A 25,455-nucleotide genomic window follows, 5' to 3' on the forward strand; every position below is an offset into this window, starting at 1 on the left:
CAGCCTCTTGCAATCCTGTGCATTGGAGGCTACATAGCAGGCTGTGATGCAACCAGTTAGAATGCTCCCCACATCTATAGAAATTTGTAAGAGTCTTTGGTGACATACCAAATCTCCACAAACTCCTGGTTTGCCTTCTTCATGATTGCATCAATGTGTTGGGCCCAGGATAGATCCTCTGAGATGTTGACGCCCAGGAACTTGAAGCTGCTCACCCTTTCCAACGCTGGCCCCTCAGTGAGGACTGGTGTGTGTTCTCCCGACTTCCCCTTCCTGAATATCCTTCAATTCCCCGCATGTTCATGTGCCTGACTAAATAGTAGGGGAGAGTTGGCACATTTTTTAGAAGATTATGGAGAGAAGGGCCAGCAGTTTATTGGGGATGGGGGAACAGGAGGGAAGAAATTGGCACATAGGGCCTAGATTCAGAAGAGGGGGCTTTGTGCACAGTGGTAGCATGGGGTGTAGGGGATGGAATTCTGATCCAGGGGAGGTAGGGGAAGTGACTTAGTGGGGGAGGTGGACCCAAGATATAGATAAGTAACTTACTGATCTCTCAAGTCTTTTAGCTGGTCCCACATGAGATCAATGACCGATGCTTCCAGGATGGTGCTGTCCAAGTTTCCCTGCTATACTCCAGAAGGGAGAATTGTTAGGAAATGATATTATTCCATGCAGCAAGGCTGACTCAACCGGAAGTCCACAACTGAATTTTCAGAATGAAGTAAAGTAACCTTCAAATGGTAGTTATCATGCTTTACTCCTGAAAAAAATCCATTTTCAGTTGTACGACACTGAAAAAAGCAGTGATTTGCAATTGAATTTCCAGGCTCCAAACTCCTAATGTTGGTGAAGGAATAAGTGTGCAGATAGAATGACACTAAATGGTGAGGCTTGCAGGAAGAACAGTCCATATAAAAGCCAAATGATCAACCATTTTCATCCCCCTCCCCCTCCCCCTCTTGGTTCCATCTACATAATAACCACTCACTTTACCCACCGTATCCCCTTTCCTGTCTTGTTCCATCTGCCCTTTGCCTCTCCCATAATGGTTCCCACTATCACCTTCCTTACTTATCAGATTGCAGCACTTGTAGCCTTTGTCTTCCTCTTATCACTCTCCAGCCTCTGTCTCCACCATCTCCCTCTCTTACCCCCACCTGACTCCACCTGCCTTTTGTCTGGTTCAACCTATCACCCACTTGTCTCTGTCTCCCAGATTCACATTCACCCCTTCTCCTCCCCCATCTGGTATCATTTGCCCATCATCCTTCACCCTTCCTCAGTCCACCTGTCACCAACTGGCTCCCGTCTCACCTCCGCACCTCTCCTCTTTATATTGGTTATCTTCCCTCTCCACTCTCAGTCCTGAAACAGGGTCTCGGTCCGTACGTGACAATTCCTTCGCCCCACCCCCCCACCTTACCCCAGAGATGCTGCCTGACTAGCTGGGTAGCTGGGTTCCTTTAACATTTATATAAATGTTTCATGACCCTTCATGGATTGTGATTTAAAAAGAAAGTGATGCTAGGCCAGAGATATTATGAGATGTGGCCAAAAGGTGGTGGAAGATATGGGTTTTATGGAGAGTCTCAACAGAAGAATGGAAGTTGGAGGCTTTTATGGAAGGAATGCATCTTATGCTTGGTTAATAATATTTTCTTTGCATACTTAATAGCATTTGTATTCACACTTCCAAAGAATCATATATTTGAGCTATATGTCACTGTGCATTCATACTGATTCCACTTACTAGGTACTCATTTCTTCCAAAGTCCATAATTTTCCATCCATCCTCTACAAATCCACATTCTCCTGGAATCTTTCCCAATCCTCCGCAATGTTTGTCGTAATCCTTTTGTGTGTCCACACTAGAGGTCACGTTTCCTGTTGGAACACTGATGAATCTTGCTCACTGTGGATGCCTTGATAGTGAAGAATTCAATGCCCTCTGCACACATTGCATGAAAAGTAGATGAATAAATTGCTGATGTGGCAGCTACTTGGGTATTCACCAATTCATACAAACCAACCTGGCAATCATGTCATCATGCTGGTTGATCAGTGGCTCTGTCTTGCCTGATACAAGGGCCCCCGGGTTATGAATGATCTAACTTATGGAAATATGACTTTACACAAAACCTGACTTACAGAAATCTGATTTCACACAAGTTTACAAATTTTTAAAACAGTTTTCAAGCTAGTAATAATAATTAAGATAAGGTAAGATTTTTATTAGTCACATGTACATTGAAACACACAGTGAAATACATCTTTGGCGTAGTGATTTTGGGGGGCAGCCCCCAAGTGTCGCCACACTTCCGGCGCCAGCATAGCATGCCCATAACTTCCTAACCCATACGTCTTTGGAATGTGGGATCACCTGGAGGAAACCCACACAGACACTGGGAGAACGTACAAACTCCTTACAGACCCGGGTCGCTGGCGCTGTAAAGCATTGTGCTAACCACTATTTTTCAAGGTATTCATTAATGATTGAATATAGTATATATTCCATTAGTTTAACTATGGGTAGTGTTATGGTTAATATTCAATGAAATGAAAGAATTTTAACAAGTGTATGTAGAACAATACAAATATGGTTACTATAGAAAACAGACATTTCTGACTTGGAGAAATCAGCTTACGGATAGATTTCAGGAACAGAACCCTTACATAACCCGGGGACTGCCTATACTGAGTTAAAATTGCAAGATTTTAAGGTGTTCTTTTGTATGGTTAGTGTTTTATAAGCCAGCCTCCGTTTAAAAAATCTAACAGGGCTGTATATTGTAAGTAAAGTTTGACTTTTATTTAAAAAATGAGAAGGAATCATCATTTAGATGATCAAAATTGAAAAGAAATCATTGCAGTCAAATCTTCACTGATCATGTTCTTTTATTACAAGGGAAATTTGACAAACTACTACATACCACCTTCATTGCCTCCTGCCTCCTGTATAACAAGTGAGAAGAAAAGTGAAATCAAACCCAAGGAAAAGGTGACCTGTCCTAGTAAGTGCACCCTTTCTTATCATGCAGCAGACCGATAATAAAAACTTCATAAGTATGAGCCTCTGGTGAGTTGCCTACTATAAATCAGAAATGGCAGGCACAATATTTTGCCTGTTTGTTTTATTGGGCAGGAAATTGGAAATAGTATTGGTGGAGTTTACCTTACCAAAAAAGGAAGATTTGTGTTTAAGTAACACCCATCCAAACCTGAGGACATCTCAGAATACGTTAAAGTTCATGAAGCATTTTGAAATTGAATTGCAGTTACTAGAAATTGCAGTGCTCAGTTTGAACACAGCAGGATCCCACAAGTCTTAAGCCATTGGTTCTGCCTGAGTCCAAGATGTTTGATAAAACACTAGAATTCAGAACAATTTCAGAGATCCATTGGCTATTTGTAAAATGATTGGCCTATGTATACTGCAAAGATCAAGTGTAATAGAGCCACTTATCTCCTTCGGATGTTCCCAGTATCAGAGAGTCAGTCTTCAACCAATTCAGTTCTCTCTCGGCAATAGCGGAGAGCACCAGACACAGCAAAAGTTATGGGATCTGGCAACATCTTCAATCCTGAAACTTTTGTTTTGGATTAGATGCACCTCTTGACAAGCTGTTCCCATACATCTACATGATGATTTTAGACAATAGAAAGTTGCCCAAGTATGTCCTGTCAACGAAAGAGCAGGAAAAATGCAACTGGCTACTCCATCATCAGTCTACTTTCAGTTATCAGTAAAGTGGTGGAACATACTGCTGACAATGCTATTGGGTGGTATTTACTCAGCAATAACCCGCTCATGAATGCTCAATATGTGTTCCAAGACAGTTCAGATTTGAACCAGTATATTGGCTACCTTGACAAAAGGCACAACTGGCATTCATGTGTAACAAAGACTTTGTGGAATACAGCTCTTTCTGACATTTCTCGCTACCACAAAAACTGGTCTTCATCTCATTTGATTCACTGTCAGGAATGTTGAGAGCACTGGCAGCAGCAAAGGCTTTGGGACCAGACTTTATTGCAGTCTTGCTCCAAATACAGACAAAAGATTGAATGCGTAGGGGATTCAAGAACTGGGGTAAAATTGGCCAGTCAGAATCAAGGAGAAAGGGTTCTACTAATTGTGTACAATATGATAAGAGGCATAGATCAAGTGGACAGTCAGAGACTTTTTCCCAGGGCGACAATGGCTAACACGAGGGGACATAATTTTAAGGTGATTGGAGGAAGGTATAAGGGGGATGTCAGGGGTAAGTTTTTTTACACAGAGAGTGGTGGGTGCGTGGAATGCCCTGCCTGCAGAGGTTGTGGGGGCAGATACATTAGGGACATTTAAGAGTCTCTTAGATAGACCCATGAATGATAGAAAAATAGGGGGCTATGTGGGAGGGAAGGGTTAGATAGATCTTAGAGCAGGATAAAATGTCAGCACAACATTGTGGGCTGAAGGGCCTGTACTGTGCTGTAGTGTTCTATGTTCTAATTAAAGTGATATCCAGCACAAGAGAAGATGCTTGTGACTTTTGGTGGTCAATCATCTCAGCCCCAGGACTTGATACAGAAGTTCATCGAGATTGTGTCATGGTATCAACTAATTTCACCTGCTACCTCAATGACCTTTGATTTATTGATGATTGCATGTTACTTTGCTCTTAAATAAAATGAAGCACTTGCGTAATGGCAATTTACCATTGACCCAAACAAGTGATAGGCAGTGATCATCTCTAGAAAGAGAAAACTTAATCAACTACCCTTGAAATTCAATGACATTACCATTGACCAGGAAAATAACTTGATTAACCACATAAATACTGCAGATAAAAGAACAGATTAGAGATTGGGTATCTTGCATCAAGTTCCTGATTCCCTAAAACCTTTCCACTTTGTACATGGTACAATCAAGAATGTGAGTTTAAAAAAAAGTTTCTTCTTACTTATATGAGAGCAGTTTCAGTGATGCTTGACACCATCCATGTCAAAGCAACCTGCTTGATATGTACCCCATCTACCAGCCTAAGCATCCATTTCTTCCAACACCGAAGGACCGTTGCTGCAGAATTCACTATCTACAAAGTAAGTGCATTGCAGTATCTTACCAGGGCTTTTTTGAGAATCTGTCATCAAGAAGGACAAAAGCAGCTGGAGTGCCAGACTTTTTCCAGTTTGTTCTCTTGCCTTAATGCTGTTTGGCCTGCTGAAACCTATGAAAAAGGGTGAGAGCAGAGTCGCAGAGGTCTTACAGCATAGAAAGAGGCCATTCAGCCCATCATGCCCATGCCAGTTATGTTGGCGCCGGAAACGTGGCGACACTTGCAGGCTGCCCCCAGAACACTCTACGCAAAAAATGCATTTCACTGTGTGTTTCAATGTACGTGTGACTAATAAAGATATCTTATTTGTAACAGCAAACTCAGTCAATCCCATATGTAGCCCCACTATTTCTTTCATTTCAAGTACTTAACTAATTCATTTTTGAAAACCTTGATTGAATCTGCTTCCATTACTCTTTCAGGGAGATCATTCCAGACCATAACTACTTGCTCATAAAAAAAGTATTTCCTCATGTTGTCTTTTGTTCTTTTGTCTATCACCATAAATCTGTGTCCTTCTGCTCATGGGAACAATTTCTTTTTACTTACCTTGTCTCAAATGTTAATGATTCACCTCTACCAAATCTTCTCTCAAATATTTCTGATCAAGAGAAACGATTCCTGCTTGCACGTCCCTCAGATCTTTCATCTCTGGACCCGTTCTAGTCAATAATTTCTGCATTTTACATAAAGCCTTTACACCCATGATGTGCAGAATTAGACCCAATAATCTATTTGTGACCAAACAAATGTTTTGTACATGTTCACCATGCTTTCCTATTGTGTTTTGTGAATCTATTTATAAAACACAGGATCCTGTATGCTTTCTTTAAACTGCCTCCTCAATCTGTCCTCCTACTCTCAACAGATTTATGCACGTAAAAGAATGAGAAAAGTGAAAGGGGTAGAAGGGAAACAGAAAGGCAGTAAAATTGACTGAGTGAGAGATCATCAGATAAAAATGGTGGAAAGAAAGAGAAACCGAAGTGGAGGAGGAAGCAGAACAGAGTTTGCCCCTTAATGATCTTTTCCTCCATTTCCCCAATCTTCATATTTTGTAGGACCTCAAAGCTTCTGAATCCCATCTCTCCCTAGTCTTACTTATACATATTTTCAGTATTTTAAACTCCTAATGTTTCTTGGTTTCCTTTATCTTGCCATCTACCTCTTTCTGTCTAATTCTGTCTGCTCAGCAATACTTTGGCAGTTACCTAACCATTCTGAAATGACCAATCTTACTTACAGTTGTATTGGAAAGAACCATTCAAATCAAATCAAATCAAACAACAACTTGCATTTATGGGGTACCTTTATAAAATGGAAAGACATCCCAGGTGCTTAACAGAAGCAATATCAAACAAAATTTGGTACTAAGACACATAGGAAGATATTAAGGGTTAGTGTCTAAAAGCTTAGTCAGATTAAGGGTGTCTAGATGAAGAAAATGGGAAGAGATTTTAAAGGATTATAGGGCTGCATGAGAGAAGAAGAGGGATGAAGCCATGGAGGTATTTGAAAATAATGAAGATAAGACTGGGAACAAATCAAAGATTGAAGGGTGAATTAATGGTAGTGCTGATTGATAATAATTCTTTTATCTCCTGCGCAGGTGTTCGAGTAATGCTAATTACTGCTATAAAGGAAATGAATGTGAGGAAGTCGACCTCTGTCAGTGCTATATACAAATATATCACTGCTACCTACAAGTATGACATTCAGCGAAATCGCTATCTCATCAAGAAAACCTTAGCAAAACTTATCGCAGAGCAAGTGATCAAACAGGTCAAAGGTCATGGCTTAGCTGGTTCCTTCATTATTGGAAAGAATTACAAGGAACAAACAAAGAGAAAGGGAACAGAAAAACAGGTATTAACTGTCTCGCTGAAAATATTTGTATTTTCAAACCATGTTTATTTCCACATAAGTTCATTCTTTCAAGTATCACTTGTAAGGGCTATTACATTTGTTACAGTCAATCGTATTCATGGAAGCTCATGTATAGTAATTTCCCTCAAGGTGTAATTAGTTGTCCTGTCTGAGCTCCTAAATCTCAGTAAAATAGAAAAGTGCCTCCAGGTTAACATTTGATTTTTCTATTTCAGGAAAAAAACACGTCCAAAGGAGCAGTAAGATATTTTATATATGATCTGTGAAATGAGTATCGATAGCATGAGATATAGCCCTCAGAGAGGAATAATGGTTTGCTCAAAAAATTTCATATCCATCTTTGCCAAAGAGAAGTATGTCGGAGAGGATATGTGCTCTGATATGGTTGAGAGGGCAAACATAAAATGCTGTGGATAATGGAAAGCTGAAGTTAGAACACAAAATGCTGGAAATACTAAGTAGCCCTCCAGACAATCAAGGGTGGGGTGGTTGTGGAGGTAGAGCAATTGGGCTGCTGGTCAAGGAAGATGCAAAAAGCCTTTAGGCCTTCATAATAGGAGAAGGAGGACTTAAGTGAATGAATATCCATAGTGAAAATGAAATAGTTGAGGTCAGGAAACTGGATACTGAGAAACATGGAGTATTAGATGTATTGCAGATGTAGATGGAAAGAGATTGGACAAGAGAATAAAAGAGTCAAGAAGGGATGAAACAAGTTCTGTGGGACAAGAACAAGCTGATGATTCTAACAGGGCAGCCTGTTGTAGGATCCTAGGGAGAATGCAGAAGCAGGATTGAGGTTGGAGGCCGTGATGAAATTTCCAAAGGAAAAAGATCAGTTATTGTTTGAGGAAATAGTCTGATATTTGGGATGATGAGGTCAAGGTCCAGAGGAAATGTTGTGGAATCAGAGCAATCAACCTCTACCAGCTAGGGGTCAGTTCACTTACAACAATAACAATTTTTTTGTCACGATGACAGTGTTGGGGTTACCTTTACTGAATGGAGTATTGCAGGTTCAAAGGATTTAAATGACGATGATCTTATTTGATTTGATATCTTTATTAGTCACATGTACATCGAAACACACAGTGAAATACATCTTTTGCGTAGAGTGTTCTGGGGGCAACCCGCAAGTGTCACCACACTTCTGGCGCCAACATAGCATGCCCACAACTTCCTAACCTGTATGTCTTTGGAATGTGGGAGGAAACCGGAGCACCCGGAGGAAACCCACACAGACACGGGGAGAACGTACAAAGTCCTTACAGACAGTGGCTGGAATAGACCTGGGTCGCTGGCGCTGTAATAGTGTTACACTAACCGCTACACTACCGTGCCTTAAGTGGAATAGAATAATTGAGATGTTTGATGTCACACTAGTAGAGTACAATGAAAAGATCAAAAGAGATTAAGAAGCCAGAGGGAAGGGTTCAGATGGTGCAGGAGTTTTTAAACATTATTTATTCATGGGATGTCACATTGCTGGTAATGCTGCCCTTTATTGACGATCTCTAATTGTCTCTGAACTGAGGACCAACTAAGAGTCAATCACATTACCAAGTCTGAAGTCGCATGTAGGTTGGACTGGAGAAGATAACAGATTTCCCCAAGTGGGTTTTAACCACTATCCAGCAGGATCCACCATTAATGGTACTAGCCTTTTATTGTGGATTTATTTAATAACTGCCAGGGTGGTTCATGTCTCAGGATGAATGTTTTAAACCTAGAATGAGGGGTGATAAATGGATGATAAAATGTCACAGATTTACAGTGGGGGTAAGACAAATTTCTTTAAACAAACAGCTATGAGGCTATGGAATCCATTTCTAGGATTAGTGGTTGATGCAGAAATAATATAAAGACTGAGGATTAGGTTGGATAAGTAGGTGAAGGAACGGGAAGAAAGATGTGGGTACAGAATACATAAATGTGATGAGGATTATTTATTTGCATGAAGGTTTAATTTTGAAAAAGACTGGTTCAGCAGAATGTTCTAACTTCTGTGTGTTAATTGTGTGAATTATAAACTATTTCACAATACCTTACTGTTTTTGCTTAGAAGCTAAGCCCCGGGAAAAATGTGTTGCCTATTTTACCAAATAACAAGCAGAAGATGAAAACAGAAGAAGCTGATCCAACTTTGAAGACAGCAGGCACTGGCAAACCACTGGCAAATGATTCTCTTGAGGGTCTCTTAGAAAATGAAAAGAACAATTGTAATGAAACTGAGCCATGCAAGAATGAAGCACAACCGCCAGAAGTATCGCAGGAATTTGATCGGAAAGAGGAGATTCGCAACAGAGGGTTAGATTTTTTGCCGAGTGAACAAGGGATTGCAGAAAATAATGAAATTGGTGAAATAAAGGAAAGTTGCTTTACCTCAAGGAAGATGCCAATAAATGATAACAGTTGTCCAAATGTCCTCCAGGGAGATTCTCAAGGAGATACGGACACAATGAATTCGTCTAAAGTGACTTCTCCGTACACCAAGTCAAAGTGTCATTTCGAATGCATATGTGGAGAAAGTGGATTGGCTGATTATAAAGCACGGGTGCAGTGCCTGAAGTGCCACTTGTGGCAGCATGCCGCTTGTGTTAATTACAAAGAAGATGACCTAAATATCAGGCCGTTCTACTGTCCGCACTGCCTGGTCATGATGAAACCTGTGTCCACATCTGCAACCCTCATTATCTCCCCTAGTTCCATCTGCCACCAGTGGGTGGATGAAATTAACAGACATGTGAGATCATCTTCAATTTCTATCCTGGTAAGGAATGCTACAGAGAGAAAGAAGTCAAGATTGTATGAATTTCAAAAGCATTGTTTCCACAACATGCATCACTTCTTTATTCTTTTTCACTCATTTGTTCTTCAGGTATATTAGAATTATCTATAGGAAGAAAGCTGCAAGGAATTTTACTTTAAGACCTTACTGAGTTCTGCTTTTAGAATGATGTAACCCCATCACTAAGATTTGTAACACAATCTTGGCCTAATTTCCTCTAAACTCTGTTTGATTCTGATAGGAACATATCATGAGGCCTAGAATCCTGACCTCCAAGTGGGTGCCTAAGCCACCAATATAGTGGGCAGGAAATGCTTGCTGCAGAGTCTATTGCCATATCGGTTTAGACAAAAAAAAATGGGCATCTAAAACCTTTGGCTGAAACTGTCCATAAGCGTTTGAATAGGCAAATAAGGTGTCTCAATGCCAGTTTGAGGGCCTCCTGCAGAAAATGATTGCCGTAAGCTCCATTTCAGGTAAATAGGGCCCACAGCAGGCCACCAGCAAATATTTTTAAAAGTGAGAATGTGAACCTGTATGGGAGTTAGTGTTGCAATTGGTTTTACTTTAGAATTATAGTCCACTGCATTGTTCCTTCTTCCGATTGTTACCGTGCCCAACACCAGCCCCTTCTGGTTGTCTGTGGATCTGATATCACACTTAAAGGACTATTATCAGTATGATGATTTAAAGTCTCATCGAACATATGTGACATAAATATCTATAATCAGTTAATTTAGCTTTATAATTAGTTCATTTTAAGATATTTAAGTTATTTACATTATTTACCTACTAGTTTGATTAGTTTTGACAGTTTAAGTTACTTTAATTCTTTAGGACAGCACCTTCACTAGCAAATTCAGCTTCCACCATTTGTCCTCTACAGGTGTACCAAGGAGTGAAGAAACATGGTTTTATACAACCTCATGCACTAGCAGAGCATGAGATAGTCATCACGACATACGACGTACTTCGGACAGAGCTGAATTATGTTGACATACCTCATAGTAACAGTGATGATGGACGTCGATTACGCAAAGAGAAGCGCTACATGGCCATTCCAAGTCCACTAGTTGCAGTGGAGTGGTGGAGGATCTGTCTGGACGAGGCTCAAATGGTTGAATGTGCCACTGCTAAGGTGAGGCTATAGAAGGCAAAACTCTGTGGGCAGGAATTACATCTCGAGTATAGGATATCCAGATGAAGGGTCTTAACCCGAAACGTTGACTGTCCATTTCCCTCCATAGATGCTGCCTGACCTGAAGAGTTGCTCCAGCAGTTTGTTTTTTGCTCCAGATTCCAGCTCCTGCAGTTTCCTGTGTCTCTATAGGATGTCACTGTTTGACATTGCATTCCTGATAGAGATATTGGTGTATGACTTCTGGATTACTAATTTGAAGAATAGTGCCCTGTGACTCTAATACGTTCAGGATGTACAGTAAGTTCAAGGCAGATCCTTGTGGCACTGGATCTGTCATGATCTTATTGAAGGACTTGGCCTATTCCTCATTCCATTTCTTATGTTCTGAAGTCTCTTTTTCTTGAATATAAATCATCTTTCCGGTGTTAAGTCTTTGAAATGAATAAACTGAGACATGGCATCTTTCTTTTTGAGAAAGAAGAATTTTCACACTCAGAATTCCTCCTTTCTCCCTTGTTTCTTTGCCACGCAGGCTGCAGAAATGTGCCTGCGACTGAGTGCCATCAATCGTTGGTGTGTCACAGGGACACCTGTCCAAAGAGGCTTAGAAGGTATGGTTTCAAGCATCTTCTTATGGTAATAAGCTCTTACCTATTTATTTTCTTAAACAGAATTGTATTAGAAATAAGAGTTTGTACTTTGGAAATGGCTATGTCTTGTACAGGAAAAGAATGAGTGGTTATTGTTGATCTTATTTACAGCACCCATGGTTAATTAATTGTGTATGTGAATGGCATGCCTATAATTAGGTATTTGTAGAAATTAAGATGATATTGGTCAGGGCACTGAGTACAAGACTTAGAATGTCATATTACAACTGTATGAGACATTGTTAAGACTACACTTGGAGTATTGTGTGCAGTTCTGGTCACCTAGCTATACGAAGGATATCATTAAACTAGAAAGGGTGCAGAAAAGATTCACGAGGATGTTACTGGGACTGGAGGGGTTGAGTTATAAGGAGAGACTGGGTAGCCTAGAGTGTAGAAGCTGAAGGTTGACCTTTATGGAGGTTTATAAAATCATGAGGGGCATAGATAAAGTGAATGACCACAGTCTTTTTTCCCATGGCAAGGCAACTTAAAACTAGAGGGCATAGGTTTTAGGTGAGGGGGGAAAGATTTAAAAGGGACCTTTTCATGCAGAGGGTGGTGGGTATATGGAACGAGCTGCTAGAGGAGTGGGAGAGACAGATACAGTTACAACATTTAAAAGACATTTAGACAGGTACGTGGATCGGAAATGTTTAGAGAGATATGGGCTAAATGCAGTCAAATGGGACTAGCTCAGGTAGGCAAATTGGTCAGCATGGACAAGTTGAGCTGTTTCCATATTGAATGACCCTATGACTCTTTTACTAATATGTGATGAAACCAGAGTTGTGAAGGGTTTCTGTGGTGAAAAAAGCTAGGAGATTCAGGAATTTATTCTCAGCAGGGCTTCTGCCTGAAGTTCAGTCCTGGGGTACATTTAATGTAAGATGATTCTTCATGGGCAAAATCACTGAGTAATTATGATCAAACTTTATGAGAGGATGCAAGGTGACTGAAGCCTGTGCAGTCAAGTGACTGATGTGGGAGGCATGTCTCCAGTTTGTGCTCGAGTTAAACATGTAAAGATTGTTTATATAACTTCCGAATCTTCCCAAGAATGCTGCGCAGCCAGTTGGAAATATCCTTGACAATGGTACACATCTTGGAACTACCTTAGAACCATGTCTGAGGCCACAGAAACACATATCATCCTTCCCCCACCAAACTATTGAATCTCTTATGTGGTGTCCTTTTTACCCCTACCACATACAGCTGTAATTTAATCTCTACTATTAAAGTTACTTAGTATAAATGCTCCTTCCTCTTTCTTCCTCCCATCCTATCCCTTCCATTCCAACGGTTGAGGTCCTAAATTCTGCAAGCCCCTTACTAAATATCTGTGCTTCTCTCTGCCTATAAGAGATTTCTTAAAACCTGTCTCTCTGGCACTTGCTCCAATATCCTCCTGAGTGCCAAATTTTTATTCAATAGCTTTTCCTATGAAGCACTTTGGGACATTTTACAAAGTTAACCGAGCAATAGAAATGCAGGTTATTATTTTGTTGTGAATTCTAAGCAAAATAAAGGACCTTATCAAACACCTATTAAAAACCTAAACCCAAAACATTTCCTTGACTACTTGTTCTCCCTTTAAGTATTTATTTCAGAACACTTATTTCATAGTCATCATTTCCAGTGTTGCTCAACCTTTCCATTTCCTTTCTGTCTCACTTTATTTCTTAAATCCAACATATTTTCTTTTTGGGCTCAAAACAAATTGAAATAGAAAGCGGTGACATACACATAAAAACTACTCTTTGATGCTTCCATCGCATTTACTTCAGATTATCTTAAAGGAAATTTATCATCCATCATTATGTTGTTGCATTTTGTTTGTATATTTAGTCTAATCTTTCTGCTGTTCAATTCATAACAGTAACCTCTTCATACATAGGTTAACAATTAAGGTAAAATAGCATGGTCAGTATTTGACAGTAGTACCCCAAGCATTGCTATAAGAACATTTGCAATTTACTTTAAAAGTGTTCTTTTGCTTTGCTCTAAGTCAGTCAGGATTTATTTTGGTTTCTGTAGTGGTGAAGTCAATATAGTGTATAAGTCGGCTTTCATTTATTTTTTTGTCTTCTGTAATCCAGACCCAGTTTTGATGTAGCTGATTTATTTCTCTTCCTTCCCTTAGACTTGTATGGATTAGTACTCTTTCTAGGTGTCGACCCATATTGGGTTAAACACTGGTGGGACCAACTCTTATACCAACCTTACTGCAGAAAGAATCCTATTCCAATCTACACACTCATAGCAAAGATCATGTGGCGAACGGCAAAAAAGGATGTTCTCAATCAGGTATATATAATCCACACAGATGTCAGCAAGAAATACATTAAGTTGAGGGTAAGGGAAGTGTTTTCAGAGAATTCACATCACCAATTTTGGGAGGCTATAGGCTGTTTAGCCCTCTGACCTCATTAACTAATACAGGTAATCACCGATGCATGGTGTTCTCCATGGAACACTTACCCTTTTACAGCAATGGGAATTCCAGACCAACAGTCTTACTGCAGACCATTTCCTTTGACGTTTGTTGCCCTTATTTACGCCTCCTTTGGTTGGCCAACAGAATCACCTATGAAATGGTCCTACTGAGTTTCAGGCTGGACACTTTTCAGGTTTCTGCACGACATAGGACTTTCCCCTCCAATATTCAGCTTTCTTCTACCTGCTCCAATACTTGTCACCAGGAACTTTAGGATATAGTTGCAGTTCTCCTGCTGCTGCGTATTAATAAATATTACTTATGGCAGGTTTGAATGCAGATAAAATTTTTAAAATCTTGTCACCTTCAATATGCATTCATGGTTGCAAAACATTCATTAGTTGTTCTTCATTGAACTTTAAGTAGACCTTAACAAGTTTGATAGTGCACTAACTAACCTACACCACAAGCACTGATGTTTCAATGGTAAAAGTTTATCCTTATTTTCAAAGCCTTCATCTTTGCTTCACTCCATGCTTGTAACATCCTTCAGCATTACAACCCTCGTATGTCTCTTTGCCCTTCCTATTCAGTCCTCGTCTTTCCAAGCCTGTTTCCTTCACCTTTGGGGCTGTATTTTCACTTATCTCAGTCTTAAACTCTGAAAATTTCCTCTCCCTATACTTTTTTTTCATCTCCCTCAGGCATTGTTTAGAATCTATCTCTTTGCCCAAGTGTTTGGTTGTCAGTACTAATATTTTCTTATGTGCCGAATTTCGTTTGACAATAATCCCTTGGAAGTATCTCAAGACATTTTACATTGTAACTGTTCATCAAATTCTAAACATTATTTCTAGAAACTGATTTTGGGCAGTGTGCAGGCATATAGGAGGCGATGATAACTATCCCTTTACCTGTTTCTCCTGCTATTTGTTAAGGAATGGCATCTGTAGATTTTATAGCAGGTTAATTGCAGCTACAATTGCTGTGCTCTTTTGTTCTTTTGATCAAACATTAATGGATTGGTCAGCCAACTGCATCCAATTTTCTTCTAATCTGCATTATTTGCTGCTTTTCTCGCAGATTAAGATACCTCCTCAGACTGAGGAAGTTCATTGGCTGGAATTTTCACCAGTGGAAAGACACTTCTACCATCGACAACATGAAATCTGCTCCCAAGATGCACTGCAGAAACTGAGGATGATTTTTGATTGGAGCATCAAGTTGAGCCGTTTAGATAGGCGCACTGTTGGTTCCATTTTGCATCCCTTATTGAGGCTAAGGCAGGCATGCTGTCATCCGCAGGCTGTTCGGGGAGAGTTCCTTCCAATTCAGAAGAGGTATGTAGCGAATGGCAGATAATTTAGAACACAGAAGCAGTACATTTATGGCAACATATAGAGAAATTATAACACAGGAGTGTTTCAAGGACAGGGAACACAGACTTAAAATTTTGAGCAAAGCCTCAAGGGAAAGGCGAGGAAAAATTCTTTTCCTTGAAAATTGGTTTAGATTTGTAATTCATTACCTGCATGTGTGGTCAAAACAATCCATGAGTAGTTTAAAAGGATTTAGGATTGGCCCTTGAAAAGGAATAATTTGCAGAAGCAAAATTAGAAAATGCTGGAGACACTCAACAGGTCAGACAGCATCTTTGGAAAGAGAATAATCAACATTTCAGGTCCAGGACCTGAAATATTTTTGTTTCAGATCTCCAGCATCTGCAGTTTTTTTTGTAATTTTCAATGATTTGCAGGGCTGTGAGGAAAGAGCAGTGGAATTGGAATTGATAGGATTACTCTATTAGGAGTTGACATTGACTTAATGAGCCAAGTAACTTCCTCCAGTGGCATAACAATTATATGGTTCCATGAAAACAGAAACAGTGTCTGTTGGGATTTTGTGCTTAAGTCTCTGGGGTGGGACTTGAACCGATGACTTTTTGACTCTGGAGTGTTATTTGTGAGGCATAGTTGACACTGCCGTTTGGTATCTGCTTCTGCATTAGCAAGTGCAAAGTTTGGCAATATCTTTTTATATCTTGTCCATATTACTTTTGCTTCTGTGTTTGCAGCACCATGACAATGGAGGAACTCTTAAAGTCTCTTCAGAGAAAATGTTCCACGGAATGTGAAGAGGCTCATCGGCAACTGGTGTGTGCTCTCAATGGGCTAGCTGGCATTCATATTATCAGAGGTAAGTGAACAGATCTATACTTTTTCATGCAACCAGTTATATTAAATGAATATCAATCGACCAATCTTAGGAAAAGGAGAAAAGGGGCCTTGAGAGTAGGGCAGGCAAATTGTGATCAATACCTTGCAGACGTCAACATGGAATGAACAACTCAGGGTTGGAATTAATAGTTTATCCTGATCCACTTGAGAATCAATTAATGTTTCTGTTGATAATGATTTTGTTTTCTATACCATCTTTGAGACAATCAGGTTTTCTTATCAAAGAAATTTAACTGCAGTGTTGCCATAACTTTTAATTATTTGGATAGATGGACTTTATATCAAGATTATCAGATATTTTTTGGTTGCAAAAGAACAAAAAGGAAGAACATGCATTTACCTAGCACCTTTTATAATCTCAGGATGTCATAAAGTGCTTCACAGTTATTGTTGTAATGTGGAAAACCCTGCAGACAATTTATGCATCACAAGTTCCCATAAACATCATCCCAGTAATGACAAGAATGTTTTCAGTGATGTTGGTTGGGGGATAAATACAATTATTTATCCCCCAACCGACATCACTAAAACATTCTTTATTTTTCGTCTAAAAGATGCATCTTTTACAGTGGAGCACTCCTTCATTAATGCAATGAACCTTAAGCCCAGATTTAGTGTTCATGTGTCTGGAGTGGTAGTCAGTACTGAGCAATGGTTTACACCAGATTATACAATTTCATTTTACAGGTGAGTTTTCTTCAGCAGCTGAATATTACAGAGAAGTTCTGCGTTCATCCGAGGAGCATAAAGGTAAACTTCAAACAGATTCTTTACAGGTAAGTAAACCAACTTGCATTTCAGCTTACATTTATATATTACAACATCCCAGTTCAACTACTCCCCAGTTCATTTACCAATCAATTAAAATGTTTTTCTTTTCCAGCGTCTCCATGCCACCCACAACCTTATGGAACTGCTTGAGGCCAAACACCCAGGGATCCCGCCAACTCTTCGAGATCACAAGCTTAAAGAAGAAGTATGTTTCCATTTTTCATTAGGTGTCAACCTTTGTTCACTGTGTAGAGTTATTCTCTGTTATAAACTCTCCTTACTACTGTTACTTTAATTATTGACTGTAGCAGGAAGAGAAGCAGTGGCATTGTCTTCCCCCAACACTATGGTCCTCAGAGTTTTGATTTAGAATTGTTTGTTGTTTACATTTCATATTCATTCTTGCTGTCCTGTATATGCAGAAGTTTGGAAACAGCTCTTGATAGTGCTATCGCCTCAACTGATGGCTAAAATTCAAATCAGGAAATCAAAGTCAAGTCAATTAATGGACACATGGAAAGAAAGAACTTGCATTTATATTTCCACCATCACATCCCTATTACCAAGACAACCCATGTGACAGAAAGCAAGTAGGCCTTAAAATCTTATGGTTGTTTTCCTAATGAGGTGATTTACAAAATATACAATGGTACAATAGCCATAGGCTAGGAACTTTGAGGCCTGGACCAACAATCCAGTGATGTGAGTTCATATACGACAACAACAGTTGTAAAATTTGAATTTAGTTAGTTAAGTAATCTGGAATTTAAAAACAAAGCTATCATCTTAAGTCACAATACTATTGGATTACCATACAAAGCAATCTAGTTCAACAATGTCCTTCATGGGAAAAAAAATCTGCCATCCTTGCCTGGTTTGGCCTATGTGTAAATCCATTCCCATAGCAATGCAGTTGACTCTTACCTGTGCTGTGAAGCGGCAAATTAAGTCATTCAGTTGCATCATAACCATTACTTTAAAACAGAAGAAGAATAAAATTGGATAGACCATCCAGCTTTAGATAAAGTAAAATCGTTCCCAGTTCAGTTACCTTGCTAGTGTAAATGTAATATTTCATCTCTTGCCTCAACATATACAGGCTGAGCAACTTAAGCAGCACTACATGAGCAAATCGGATTTGGAAGTCTCTACAGCACAACAAGCTTTACAGCCAGTTCAGCAGAATATTCAAGAACTGCAGCGCAAGGTAACCAACACTCCCTAGCAACACCAGGGGAAAAAATCCTTAGTCCAGCACCAGGTAAACATGCCTGTGCTCAACCACAACAGCAGAACTGCCCTGTCTAACTGCACCAGGTAAAAAAAATCCTAACACCATTGGTCCTGCCTAATAAACCAGGTAAACCTTCACCATTTTTTATAGTAAGCACATGTCTGCTGCACCACTGCTGACTCTGTACTCCTAAACAGCAGTGTAGTTCTCCCTGGTGATGGTGCCATGGGACAGGTTATATAACAGGAGGCTAAAGTAATCACAGAGTTACTCAACATTGCTAAGAGTCTGTAATCTTTTGTCTAAATTGTTTTTTAAATAAGTGATTGAAATTACAAGTTGGCCTCCTATAATTTATTACTCTAAATATGATATCTTATTTGTTTAAGGTTTATTGATTGCTATAGGATAGGAACAAATAGTTGGCCATTACCATGAAAACTGGAATATCTTTCTCTTCCATCTTTGTAGATTCACTCTGGAGCTCCTTGGTGGCTGGGAATCATTGAATGTGTACAGCAGGCTTCTCTGGATGAAGAATTAGTGATTAGAGTGCAAAATGAAATCTCATTCAGCTATAAACAAGAGGGCAGCAAGCTCTCCATGGCTGAAAAGTAAGTTTGTTTGCAAATGAGGTTAGCACCCTTTCTTTCATGCTTTTTCTAGAATCTGCATGCCAACTGTTAAAATGTTATGCTCAAATTTTAGCATTTCTCAAGAACATTCAACTTTTTTTTTGCACCATTTAGTTCTTCCAGTTAGGTTTCTTGGAGAATATTAGAATCAAACTACCAGATCACCATTTCACATAAAATTAAAATAAATAAATTTGTCAAGGTGGTTTCTGAGAACTACAACTGATTTGTACTTCAAAAAATGCAGACGTTGAAACTTTTTGTTTTTATTCCTCCTTTGAGAAACTTTCCAGGTTAGGTTTGCGTATAATCTGATGAAAAAGCTTCTTTAAAAATGATTGCAGCCACTGTTACGAGATGAGAAAAAGTATCCTGTGATGTGAATGGATTGCTTTATTGGAGCATTCCTATCATTGTAGTAATGAATTTGGGAGATGTAATGAGGATTGAGGTTACACAGTATTTTTATTAAAAAAATATAAAATTTGCTGCAGGGTTTAACTATGGCATGTGATTCAAACCATTGGCATGTTCAAAGTGAGTGCAGCCACTACTAATGTTCCATAAATTGAAAGACATTTTTAATGTGTTTATGTTTTCCATGATGTAAATCCCTAGCCATGGGGAAAATCTATAGCAGTCAGTATCCAATGAGGACTTGTAATCGTTAGAGCAAAGTAAGAATAGATGATTCATCCCCTCCAAGTCTAATCCACCATTCAGTAAGATCACAATGATCTGTTTCTTAACTATCTATATCTGTCACCCATGATACCCTTCTAAAGAAATAGAATATATTAATTTTTTTATTGAAGTTTTCAGTTGACCTCCAGCCTCAATAATTTTCGGGAAGAGAATGTTCTAAACTGACACTTCTCTTTGTGTGAGGAAGTGGTTCCAGAAATCATCCCCATGTGCCTTATTTCACATTTTAGGATTATGTCTCCTTTTTGTGTATCTCCATTCACCCCTTCTCCCACCCCTCCATGCCTGCTCCACTAACTCCACCTTAAGCTACCAAAGGAAATATTTTCTCTCTGCCTACACTTTAATAATCTTGGACCACCCATTAATTCTCTATATTTGGGGCTATATGTATAATTTTTCTCCTGGTATATTTCTGGTTGTCTGTGCACAATATGTCCATCTTTACGTGTGAAAACCAAAACTGTACTTGGAAATCCAGAAGGAATCTAAATTGTACCACTGTAAGATACGATGCTAAGGAAGCTTGACGGGTTATGTGCTGAGAGGGTATTTCCTCTGGTGGTGGAATAGGTACTGGGCTTGTAGCTACTAGCTAAGGGGCTGATATACTAGCTAAGGGGCTTATCCGCTGTATAAGAAAGGAGGGAGGCAGCATAAAGGAAATTACAGACCTATTAGTCTGACGTCAGTGGTGGGAAAGTTATTGGAATCTATCCTCAAGGATGGGGTTCCAGAATACCTAGAGGTGCAAGGCAAGATAGGTCCTAGCCAACATGGTTTTGTGAAGGGAAGATCCTACCTGACCAACCTATTGGAGTTTTTTGAAGAAATCACAGGTAGGGTGGATAAGAGAGAGGCGGTAAATGTTGTGTATTTAGACTTTCAAAAGGCCTTTGATAAGGTGCCTCATAAGAGACTGATTAATAAGATGAGAGGTCATGGAATTACGGGTAGGATAACAGAATGGGTGGAGCATTGGCTGGTTGACAGGAAGCAAAGAGTGGAAATAAAAGGATCTCGTTCTGGCTGGTTACCGGTTACTAGTGGTGTGCCGCAGGGGTCGGTGTTGGGACCGCTCCTTTTTACCTTGTACATTAACGATTTGGATGATGGAATAAATGGTTTCGTGGCTAAGTTTGCGGATGACACCAAGACAGGTGGAGGAGTAGAGAGTATTGAGGAGATAGGAAGGTTGCAGAGAGACCTAGACAGTTTAGGAGAATGGGCAAGGAAATGGCAGATGAGATTCAATGTTGAGAAATGTGCAGTTGTACACTTTGGAAACACAAATAAGCAGGCAGATTATTATCTAGAAGGAGAGAAAATTCAAAGTACGGAAGTACAAAGGGACTTGGGGGTACTCGTGCAGGATACCTTAAAGGTTAACTACCAGGTCGGATCGGTGGTAAAGAAAGCGAATGCTATGTTGGCATTCATTTCGAGAGGTATAGTGTATAAAAGTAAGGAAGTGTTGATGAGGCTCTACAGGGCACTAGTGAGGCCTCATTTGGAATACTGTGCGCAGTTTTGGGCCCCACATCTTAGGAAGGATATGCTGACATTGGAGAGAGTTCAGAGGAGATTTACGAGGATGATTCCAGGAATGAAAGGGCTTACGTATGATGAGCGTTTGTTGGCTCTTGGAATGTCCTTACTGGAGTACAGAAGAATGAGAGGGGACCTCATAGCAACATTTAAAATGTTGATAGGAAAGGACGGAGTAGATGTGGCTAGGCTGGTTCCCTTGGTGGGTGAGTCCAGGACCAGAGGGCACAATCTTAGACTTAGAGGGTACAGTTTCAAAACAGAGATGAGGAGAAATTTCTTTAGCCAGAGGGTGGTGAATTTGTGGAATTCCTTGCCACGTACAGCAGTGGAGGCCAGATCAGTGGGGGCGTTCAAGGAAGAGATAGATAGATATCTAAATAGTAGGGGTATCGAGGGATATGGGGATAAGGCCGGAAATTGGGATTAGAATAGGGTTTTTTTTCTCGCCCCCCCCCCCCCCCCCATTCCCCATTTCTCATTTCTTTTTTTCCCTTTTCCTTGGAGCAGACTTGATGGGCCGAATGGCCTGCTTCTGCTCCCTTGTCTTGTGATCTTGTGAATGCTTAAGAGTAAAATGACAAGGAATTTCTCCCCTTAGGAGACTGTGAATCTTTTGAGTCACTATAGAGAGATCATGAGGCTGAATCATTGAATATCTTCAAAACTGGGATGGAAAGATTTTTAGACTTTAGGGAAATCAAGGGTCATGGGGGCCAGGCAGGAGAGTGAAGGCCAAGAGCAGACCAGCTGTGGTGTTATTGAATAGTGGAGCAGACTTGACTGGTCATGTGCTTATTCCTGGTCCTATTTCTTAAATTCTTATAACTTCTACACCCTTACTTTCCAGCTAACCTGACAAAGAAGGTCAATATTCCATTTTTAATTAAACCCTGTGCCTTTCAATTAAATTCTGCACATAATTTCTGTGCATGGACCCCTATATCACTGATTACAATAGATTGGAAGATAAAAGATGTCAACCAGAATTGTCAAACAAGTATTTCCTGGAAATCAAATTTTCATTCATTCAGGAATATTTAGCATGTTTCTGTGACCAATATCTAACTTTATTTTGGTGGGGTTATTTATCCTTCAATTGGTTTTGACAAATAGATTTGCTGTCATCTGCCTCTGTTTTTAGAATGTTTTAATTACATAATGAGTTGATCAGCATTTAAACAAGAAAAAGTCTGATTAACATCCAACTGTATTTTTTTTCTCTATCAGAACTGTTCCTTCCCATTGGTTTGTGAGGGAAATCAGCTGATTTTTCTCTTCCTTTATGGATTGAGACTGTCACTGGCAAGGCTAGCATTTGCTGTCCATCTGCTGATTAAGCATCATAAGCATTGGCTGGCATCCAGTCCACCTTGTGTTCCAACTTCTGAACCTGTCATGCTGCAAAGCCTCAGGAGACTATTCGTTCACTCTGTTACTGATAATAAGTTACAGTAACTTCTCCAAAACTGATGTTAAACTAACAGCAACATTTGTACTTTTCTAATCCAAATGCACAGTTTCTGAAGTTAAAGGGCTTTAGAAAATCATGACCAACTCATCTGAAATTTTCTCACAAATTTCTTAGTACTTTTAGAGTTGGCAAAATCAGCTCCTGGAGATTTGATCATCATAAGTCTCATCATTTTCTTCAGTCCCATGTTTTAAAAAAATACATTAAATCCACCAAATTCTTCCTGAATACCAGCAGTACATGGGAGCTTATTTTTTTTCCGTTGTTCTTCTAATATTCAGTCCTCATCTTCTGCCATGAATATGTAAGTGAATTAGTCATTTAACATGTCTGCCATTTCTCTTTTGACTATTATAACAAGAATTGACTTGCCCCTTCTCATTCCCTTTGACTTGATGTATTGAAAAAAATTGGTGTTGACTTATTCAATTTTGGCATTAGAGATGTGATAGATCGCAAGCAGTCTAGATTTAATAGGATGATGCAGTGTATTTAAAAATTATTGCAGATTTTGATGAAGTAAGTGGGAAAGGACTTCCTGTTGATTGAGGAATCATTGTCAAAGGGGCCATGAATTTCAAATTTTCAGTAAGAGTGAGTGTTTCTCAGATTTGTTTCTCTGTAATAAATAGCTGGATCAGTGGATGGTTTGCCACAGAGTGTAAATTTTGTTGAGAGACCCCAAAATGTCTCAAATAGCCACATAAATATTTCCTGATTCCCTGGAATTTTACTAACCAGTACATCAAAACTTGCCTAATTAATGGACTCAAACTCAGCTAAATGATGTTCCAAAACTTTTCTAATTTAATCTTTATTAATAACCATGGTGAAACTTTGCAAACTATTCCACTGGAACTTAACTAGTAACTCTGCAACATATGTACTGAAATCTATCTACATGATGCACTGTAACTTAGAACTCTCTGCCTCATATAAGTAACTTTCATGTGTTAATCTTCAGTAAATGTAGCTTAACTACTGACTGTGACATTTAACTGTCAACTAACATCTATAACTAGTATACATATCTGCTATATTTAAACTTAGTTAACTAAGCTTCACTCACTCTTGCTTAGTAGGCATTTTCTTTGATTAACACAATATAGGCTGAAAGGGCCTGTTTCTGTGCTGTATGATTCTAACAATGTACATCTTAATCTCAGTCTGATATACCTTCAGTCACCTAAAGGCACATTGAAAAATGCTGTCCATTACATGTGTTGACAACAATTAACTTTGACGTCCAGGTTCCGGGACTGCAGAGGCCTTCAGTTTTTACTGACAGTGCAAATTGAAGAGTTGAAGAAATCCCAAAAGTTGGTGCAGGACTCAGTTAAGAATCTGGTGGGCCCTCCATCTCAAGAAGAAATTCGGATCGCCACAATGTGCCATCTTCGCCCTGTCCCGATTTCCCTGAACAAGTGGGTATCATTTTATATTGAAAATCGCCATAGTTGCCTACCTGTTAGCAGGCAAAGCAATGCTTTGTTTTTTTTTCCCTTACCATTGAATGTTCCTTTTATGTGATACCCTTATATGGGTGACTTATATAGTTCTACATATATGTAGAATAAGATTTTTAGGGGAAAAAATAATCGCCATTACAGTCCTTCAGCTCAAAATTGAGACTGCTTATGTCTTGCTTTTAATTACCTCGGAATATTTCAAAACACTTTAAAGCAAGAAGATACTCTTGAAGTAGAGGGACTGTTGCAACATTGTACAAGTGACAACCAGTCATTGCACAGCAAGCTTCCACAAAACAGCAAAATAATAATGGCCATAACATCCCTTTTAGCAATGTTGTTCTCTGTTCTTTCTCAAAAAGGTGCTATTGAATCTTTTGTGACCATGCAAGTGAAGCTGGGGCCATCTGAGAAGTGCCAGCATAGATTAGGACCTGGACCCACAACACCTGACTTGGACATACTGTATAAGTTACTCACTCTTTCACAACTGACATAAATGAGGAAGTTCATCAAATGAGATTTGGAATTGCTATTGGGGTTAAAAGCGACATCCAAACTTTTGTAAAATATATTATTGTCAATGGTTTCCATGAATACACAACTACATCAGTTTGTGTGTTTATAGGTTTATTATATAATTTAGTATGCATCAAGTAAAATGGCCTCTTGACATCAGGGTTAGGTGTGGCATAGACAGAACCATAACAGCAGCAGTTATTTTTACTTCTGTTTATTTGGAATTTCTTCATATTAACATTCTTCTAGGTACAAGATTTTGTTGGTGATTTCTAATATATATCAAGTGAACCACATCTTACCATTAGTTTCCCAGCTGTGAAGACTCACATTGTCTCCATCATGTGGCCATCTCTGATCACTCCTTTGTATTGCTTTTCACCATATCCCACCCCATCCCTCTTCCTGCTCCAAACCCTTTCTTCTGAAGCCATTTCTAAAAAAAACCCTTGCAATTCACTTTCGTCAATGTTTTTAGAATCTCTGCTTTCTAGCCTTCATAACATTCCTGCTGCTAGGGATCTGATCACCATGCTCTCGTCTTCACCTTTGATGCCCTTGTCCCCATTACAACCATTACTCCCTCATGCTGGCCTTTCCCCTTAGTAGAGACTTTTAATAAGTTCAAGGGACATGAGCTTGAGCCAGTCATCGCCAGATCTGGCTGGACTCTACTAAGCATTATTGGGTCCTGCTCTCATCTGCCAAAATAGTCACCATTCCAGGTTAAATCTGAAATGCAAAAATAAGACCTCCTTTCCTGTTTCTTTACTCTGCTGCAAATTGTCTATTTGAAACCCCCCACCCAATCTCCTCTACCCTTTGATCCAATGGTGTTTTAGAACATAGAACATT

At 39.4% G+C, this 25,455-nt stretch overlaps 1 protein-coding gene and 1 long non-coding RNA gene across 3 annotated transcripts in view; one reads left to right on the forward strand and one right to left on the reverse strand.

Annotated features, from left to right (window-relative positions):
• shprh (SNF2 histone linker PHD RING helicase) overlaps positions 1-25,455 on the forward strand; it is a 64,778-nt gene that overhangs the window by 14,271 nt on the left and 25,052 nt on the right. For both annotated transcript variants that reach the window (XM_052024425.1, XM_052024426.1), the window contains 13 exons: positions 2,909-3,014; positions 6,715-6,971; positions 9,055-9,762; positions 10,667-10,918; positions 11,454-11,532; positions 13,715-13,878; positions 15,092-15,348; positions 16,083-16,204; positions 16,933-17,021; positions 17,129-17,221; positions 18,116-18,223; positions 18,722-18,864; positions 23,863-24,036. In XM_052024425.1, the coding sequence (XP_051880385.1) occupies positions 2,909-3,014; positions 6,715-6,971; positions 9,055-9,762; positions 10,667-10,918; positions 11,454-11,532; positions 13,715-13,878; positions 15,092-15,348; positions 16,083-16,204; positions 16,933-17,021; positions 17,129-17,221; positions 18,116-18,223; positions 18,722-18,864; positions 23,863-24,036 (2,552 nt within the window). The remainder of the gene's footprint in view (positions 1-2,908; positions 3,015-6,714; positions 6,972-9,054; positions 9,763-10,666; positions 10,919-11,453; positions 11,533-13,714; positions 13,879-15,091; positions 15,349-16,082; positions 16,205-16,932; positions 17,022-17,128; positions 17,222-18,115; positions 18,224-18,721; positions 18,865-23,862; positions 24,037-25,455) is intronic.
• Positions 1,792-9,470, reverse strand: LOC127574920 (uncharacterized). Its single transcript, XR_007956974.1, has 3 exons — positions 9,375-9,470; positions 5,112-5,216; positions 1,792-1,951 (listed from the first exon to the last, which is right to left on the reverse strand). It is a non-coding gene; the product is annotated as an uncharacterized LOC127574920 (long non-coding RNA).

This window comes from Pristis pectinata, chromosome 10 (genome assembly GCF_009764475.1).
Source record: "Pristis pectinata isolate sPriPec2 chromosome 10, sPriPec2.1.pri, whole genome shotgun sequence".
Taxonomy (NCBI): Eukaryota; Metazoa; Chordata; class Chondrichthyes; order Rhinopristiformes; family Pristidae; genus Pristis; species Pristis pectinata.